This window comes from Hipposideros armiger, unplaced genomic scaffold (assembly GCF_001890085.2).
Source record: "Hipposideros armiger isolate ML-2016 unplaced genomic scaffold, ASM189008v1 scaffold_171, whole genome shotgun sequence".
In the NCBI taxonomy this organism is placed as follows: Eukaryota; Metazoa; Chordata; class Mammalia; order Chiroptera; family Hipposideridae; genus Hipposideros; species Hipposideros armiger.
The window spans coordinates 1,076,528-1,083,726 of NW_017731521.1; the positions used below are offsets into that span (position 1 = coordinate 1,076,528).

The window sequence follows — 7,199 nt, forward strand, 5'->3', positions numbered from 1 at the left end:
TCTATGACTTTTCTCCTCATAAACTCTATTTCCTACACTGTCAATTCACTCCACCCCCACAAAAAGGAGTTCTCAGGCTATCGGAAATATAGAGAAATGTCATTCCCCTCCCTCCCATGTGATGTGTAGTTCACAAAATTAAAAATTAGTGAGTACTTGTGTTCATTAGAGGGATTTACCTTATTAAATTCTGGAACACAGGCACTTTGGTGCCTTGCTTTGTATTTAAAACTGAGTGATTTATCTGACTTGAAGCCAGCCAACAGAAAGTTAGTAATATTCCATTACTGTTTCCAATTGTATGAAAACTACTGTATCTCAAATGCAAAATTAAGCCATTAGAAAAAAATGACTATTTTAAAACTTAATCTTTCAAGAAGCAATCTTATAAAAGACCCCTAGATGGAGCTGTAACTTCACATATACAACAGTTTCTCAGCCTCTTCAGTAACTTATGCAGCCTAGATTGTTGGTATTAAATTGAGTGTGATTCTGAAACCACAATTAAATTCTTGCTGTTTTCTTTATTTTACCTCAGTGTATTATGAGCATACTACTCATAACTCAGGTATTAAGTTCCAGCTGTAGCCACTTGTCTCCTAATATTAATGTTCAATAAAAATTAGGAATTGAGAATGACAATGATATATATATTCTGGAGTTTTTAATTTTTGTTTTTGTTGAGGAGGACCTGTGTTAGTGGATGAAGGGGTGGGAGAGGAGATCAACCAGGCTGTGGTTTACCTGGGCCCAAAATGTTACTGCATCTTCCACATGACTTCCAACCACATCTTCAACTAAAACCAAATCACAATGCAAAGAAAATTAGAAATTACTCAAGATCATCTAACTCTTACATCCAATAATAATTTTTAGTGCCAGTACCTTTACTGTAATGTGTATCTTCATCCATTTGCACAATCCCTGAAAAACTAAAACAATTCGATATCTTGAATTAGGTTCTAATACTGTCCATTAACAGTGAATAAAGGCGAAACCATATGCTGTTCAAATTCTGACAAGTATATTTGGTCCTAAATAATCAAAATTCAAACTCTATATTAAAAATGACCTCGAAGATATTTTCTTCAATAATTATTTTGAGTATATTGTATTTTGCAATTTCATCATACATCATCTCTATCTTTGAAATTATCTCTTAAGCCAATCTTTTACAAATTTACACTAAAGTGGATAATTCATGCATATTTTGATCAGTTACATAAATCAATAAATACCTCAGAATGTGCACTTTCTTTCAAAATAAATGATGCCTTTCCAAAGCAAGAGTAGGGCTTCCACAATTTAGACCAAAAAAAAAAAAAAACCTACAAATATATACAGAACAAATGCTTCAGACTGGTAATCACTTTTATTTAAAAGGCACAGTGATATCTGCTTTTGAAGATAGCCTGCAATTAAAGACTGCAAAATGAATCAAATTTTGCCCTTTACTTCAAAAACAATTTTCATTACATATACTTTCTCAACTGCAAAGTACTTCAAAATAAATATCTACTTGTTTACAATTTTATCCTTAATACACTAGCATATTGCACTTTACACACGTAAATGTTAGTTCTTTGAAGGAAACAGAAAGTACAGATTTTTTTAAGAGCTTTAAAAGTTATCTAAAAGTTATCCAAAGTTTAAAAAGCTCTCTGAACTAGGAAAAGTTAGCTGTGTCACAGCGGGAAAAAGGTCATAAAAATTTTTTTAACTTTATTCTTCTAATTTTTAATACAGCTAAGAATTTTTTTCACATACACTAAGCAGCATCAAAACATCTTCAAAACACGTCTTCTTCCTCCAATTCTTCCAATTTTGGTCAAAAAGTAATTCTTAAATTGAGTAAAAAAGTTGTAAAACCAGGTTGAAATCTTAAGGACTCTATGTCCCTGGAAGACACTGGCTTAAATTTAGTAAAAACGAAAATGTTTACTTTGGAAATCCCACCAGACACTCTAAGAAGCTATTGTATTTCTAGAATTGTTTTTAAATCGTACTTCAAAGGGGGTCAAAAAGGCTTTTCCCGAAGATTACGAGGGAACTAATGCTGCACGCAATCTTCTCGCAAACCTAGATTACCAAATGGCATTTCCAAATCTTCAATTCACGGCGAGATGTGGAATGAGTCCAGGTCGCTCCTTGACAACTATTTTGGGACGTTTTGAAGTTTAAGTGGCATAATTTGCGGGAAAAGAGAATTCCACCCTACAAGAGGCCCGCGTGTTCCCGTCTTAAAAGAGAACCCTCAGGCTTGGGCTATCCGCAAGCCGGTTTCAACTCCTGGAACCACACTCTGAAGCGGGGGTGGCCTGTCACCCTCAGAAGGAGGCGAGCGGCTCGAAGGCGAAGGAAGGCCAGGAAAAGGGCCTCCCCCCATATTGGGAGACCTAAACGGCAACCGGGGTAAAACTACCATCCTGGAAGCGGCCACCATCGAACCTAGCAAAAGGACAACTACTGACCTCACCCTTTCCGCCACCGGAACCCTAGAAAAGGGCGCCGGTTCCCACATACCGGGCCTTCTGTCCTCCGCCTGCCGCTACAGCTCACCGACTCGCACGTGCAGAGACTTACCGGGCATGCCTGGGCCTCGCGGACGCCACACGGCGCGTGCGCGCACGGGACTGCGCCATCATCCGGGTTACGCGGGAGCCACTGGCTTGATCACCCCGCCGCCGAGGCCTGAGGCGCGGGGCCCGCGGCTGGGCGCGCTGGGCGGGGTGGAAAGCACAGCACAGCGGTTGCGCGCGGGGAGAGTTGTGGGCGGGGTCAACCTCCCCTCCTCCCACACCTGCCAGGTGTTTTCACTCTTTCGGGAGACGTCGAAGAATGACGTAAGATAGTGGCATGGATTTCGTGGTCTTTCTAATTGGTTCACGCTGATTTAAATTTTAAAACAGCCAAATTAGAAGAATCCCAACATTTTTACAAGATGGAAAGGGGAAAGGACTTTGGTAAATGAAAATGTGGTTTTCAGATTAGGAGCTTTACAAGCATTTCTCAGCCCAGCTTTAGCACGGATACCTCTAACGTGCGGCAAAATTTTTCATGACATTGGCGGGGCCTGGGGGAATGGGGAGGGTGGGACTAGCTTAGGTGTCCGATTATATGCAGGTAATGCAATTTGTGACAAACCTTGCACAACGGGATAAAATTATCTCCAGTAATTTAATAAGGTATAATTAATAAACTGCATGTATTAAAAGTGCACAATTTGATTAGAGCAAACACGTATACACTGTTGAAATCACCCTCACCATCAAGATAACAATCATTTAAAACAACAAAGGAGGGCCTGCCGAGTGGCGCGATGGTTAAGAACTCGCTTGGGATGCCAGAGGGCCCCGGTTCGGATCCCACATATGAGGGCCAGTGACACTGCCCTCTACAGCTAAGATGCTGAACAACAGCTCAACCTGGAGCTGGGCTGCCATGAGTCGCTGGGACGGCATAGGCTGCAGTCCCTGTGGCAGTGGATTGCCATGGGCTACCGTGTGTAGCCAGCAGCCAGCGTGAGCGGCCAGCAGCCGCAGTGAGCGGCCGTCCAGAAGCCGGCGACTGATCTGCCTCGCCAGGGAAGAGCGCAATGATGGTGCCAACTTGGGCCAGTGAAGCAGTGTCCTCCACAACTAGATTGAAGAACAAAACGACAGCAACTTGTCTGTTCCCCTTCCCCTAATTCCCCAGTACTGTTCCCATCCCCCCAATTACCCAATAAAAATATTAAAAAAAAAAAAAAACAAATGAGGAAACAAAAACTCACACAGATAATAGTTTAGTGATTACCAGAGGGTTGGGGGGAGGGGCGTGGTAGAAGAAGGTGAAAGCGATCAAATATATAATGATGGAAAGAGAACTGACTGAGTGGTGAACACACAACATGATATATAGATGATGTTACAGAATTGTACACCTGAAATCTATGTAACTTTACTAACAATTGTCACCCCAATAAACTTTAATTTAAAAAAAGATAATCATTTCCTTTAACCCCCAAAAGTTTTCTCATACCCCTTTATAATACTTGGGTTCTCCACCTACCCAAACTGACAGATTCTGCTTTCTGCCACCATACGTTAGTTCGCATTTTCTAGAATTTGGTATTAGTGAAATACAGTATGTACATTTTGTCTGGTTTCTTTCACTCAGCATAATTATTTTGAGATTTATTTTGCCTTATGTGTCAAGTTTGTTGTTCTTCATTGCATAATATAACACAATTTATCTACCTTTTGATTTGGATTGTTTCAAATACAAGTGCTATGAACAATCAGGTGCAAATCTTTGTATGGGCATATGCGTTCACTTCTCTTGGGTTAATACCTAAGAGTTGAATGGTTGGGTCATATAGTTGTGTGTTTAACTTTTTAAGAAACTGCTAGACAGTTTTACAAAGTCATTTTACTATCTTATATTCCCACCAGCAGTATTTAAGAGTTCTAGTTGCTCTATATCCTCACCCATCATTTTACATCGTCAGTGTTTTTAACTTTAGACATTTATGTGTAGTGGTTATGTCCTTCTGGTTTTAATTGCATTTCTCTATTGACAAAATTTTGAGCAAGCATCTTTTTGCATTTATTTTCTATCCATATAATTTCTTAGGTGAAGTCTCTGTTCAGATTTTTTCCCATTTTGAGTTGAATTGTTTTCTTATTGAGTTTTTCAGTTCTTTATGTACTGTGGGTACAATTCCAAATTTGCAAATATGTTCTCCCAGTTTGTGCCTTGTCTTTTCATTCTCTAAAAAGGGTATTTCCAAGAACAGGAGTTCTTGATTTTGATGAAGTCAAATTTTGTTTTTTTGTTTTATCAGTTTTGTCTTTTATGGTCCATACTTTTGTGTTATATCTAAGAAGTCTCTGGTTAACCCAGACCACAAAAGTTTTCTCCTATATTTTCTTCTAGAAGTTTTACATGTTTAGACATTATATTTAGATTTTAAATCCTTTTTGAGTTGACTTGTGTGTAAGATGGGATGCATGAATCAAAGTTTATTTTTTTACATATGAATGAATATCCATGTCGCTCTCTCCTATCAAGCCTTATATTCCACCCCCTGATCCAACACCCTCCAGATATGCCCCAGACATATTTCCTGCCAATACATTTTAACCAGAACCTGCGATTCATTCAGCTTGTAACCTATGCTCCTACAGGAAGGACTGTAGTTCCCCACTTAGCATATGCTAAGACTTGATCCTAGCTATCAGTTTGAAGTCAATGAGAGGTGGCAGGCGTGGGTATTGAGGAGGACAACTGTCAACTTACAATGCAAGTGCCTCAGATAAAGTCTTTGTAGATCTCCAGGCAATTGCAGGCTGCTCTCCTCTAGCAAAATGGAGGAGGCTGCTTCTGCCTGCTCAAAGGTTCAAGAAAACCTGAGGGTTCAAGATCAGACTCACCAACACAAATGTCCCATCCCATGATTCAGGCTTCCAATCTTATCCTCAGCATGCTGGCTTCGTTGGAGGAGATGATGAACACTGTGCATTGTTTCCTTTGCAACGTTGCCTCTTTACTATTAGATTTTGACTGATTGTCAGTGCAGATGACCTGCATTTGTGGATGAAACTGTCCTTAAAAGGTGATACTGAGGCACCCTGGCTTACGCAGCATGCCTTGACTTAGTTAGTTAACATGAACCTGTCATTTTCTTTTTTCAAGGTTTCTAATGCAATTAACAATAGCTAACCAACACCTCCATCTTTATAATTTCCATTAGCCCCATTCCACTGTAATGCCACAGCTACTGTAACCTAACACTTCACCTTCCACTTGCACTTCACCCAAAGTCACTATGGTAACTGTGATGCATCTACATGCCAGGAGTTATCACTACCCCACTCATCACCACCTATGTGGTCTTTGTTGTCATCTGTCCAGTGAATGATCCAATAACAGAATCCTATCCTGAAGGTTTGCTTTCTAAGTATATTCCTGGTACCCATTAGCCTGGATTTACTCCCCACCCAAAAGCAAAGCCTAAGACAAATGTTTACATACGGGTAATTCATTTGGGAAGTGATCTTAGGGAACTGTTCATACACACAGATCCAGGGAAAAACCTTAAGACTGAAAATCTACCTGTGTAAATGGAAGGCAGGGAAAGATCAAAGAAAGAGACAGGCCACTCCATTCTGGCAATTAACAGAGTTCGTTAACAAAAACTTACAAACGAGGCATGTCTTGGGAGACTGCAAGACAAAGTGGATATCCTCCATGCCACGTGGCAGGCGCCAAAGAATTATATAGAACGGGGTAGAATGGAGAGGGATACTGGTACATGATCAGTCCCAGGTGAGGGAAAATGCCTTACAATGCCCTGTTCCAAGAACCAGCATGATCTGGGACACAGGGGAGGTACTGCTTTATGTCTGAAGGAAAGTATCAATTTTGATCAGATAGTCTCTGAGAGGATTTCTAGGAAACAGTCTCGGCTCTGGCCCATGTCCAGCTTGTGGGTCCAGTAGCAGTCATATCATGGAACAGTCTCTCCTCCACAGAACCAAAAGAAGGGACCAGGAAGTGGAAAAGGGAAAAAGAGAAAGCTAAAATAAGGATGTATTATGGAGTTGGCCACTATTATGGGTGACTAGTACTCAATTCCATAGATTTTCTGAGGAAATTTATGAAAGGCATCTCAGAGTTGTCATCCCAGCAGACAGAAGAGGGAGCATTTATCTATTGGCTTGCACCTGTGATTAGTGAAGGGTGGTCCCAAGGTCATTAACTCGCCCATCTTTTATACATGTAAAAGGGTTTCCAGGGGGGCGTCCCGAACCATAGTGTCAGAGGATCCCTGGAGAAGAAAGCAAGAGCATCAGACATGGTCCCAAGACAAAGTGCCATCAAATGGCTTCCACATGAAGCTGTCAGATGCCTACTTGGAAGTGTTTCACAGCAGTATGAGTAAAAGGTAGAGTCAGGAGGATTTGAAGTGGCACACAAGAGGTCAATAGAGCTATATAGACAGTGCATAGTTAACAAAACACTTAAAAACCAGTAGAGACTGCTGCAAAATGATGAGATAATTTTGAAATAGTTTTTTATTTAAAAACAAAAATCAATGTTACAAAGTTTAAAAAATAAAAAATTAAGGGCCGGCTGAGTGGCGCGATGGTTAAGAACTCGCTTGGGATGCCAGAGGGCCCCGGTTCGGATCCCACATATGAGGGCCAGTGACACTG

At 40.6% G+C, this 7,199-nt stretch overlaps 1 protein-coding gene across 1 annotated transcript in view; it reads right to left on the reverse strand.

Annotated features, from left to right (window-relative positions):
• The window catches only part of STK31 (serine/threonine kinase 31), an 82,024-nt gene extending 79,505 nt beyond the window's left edge, over nt 1–2,519 (reverse strand). Inside the window, exons 1-3 of the mRNA XM_019651992.1 lie at nt 2,472–2,519; nt 886–932; nt 745–797 (exon numbers count right to left, since the gene is read on the reverse strand). Of these exons, the coding sequence (XP_019507537.1) occupies nt 745–797; nt 886–913 (81 nt within the window). The 5' untranslated portion in view covers nt 914–932; nt 2,472–2,519. The remainder of the gene's footprint in view (nt 1–744; nt 798–885; nt 933–2,471) is intronic.
• Nucleotides 2,520–7,199: the final 4,680 nt, after the last annotated feature.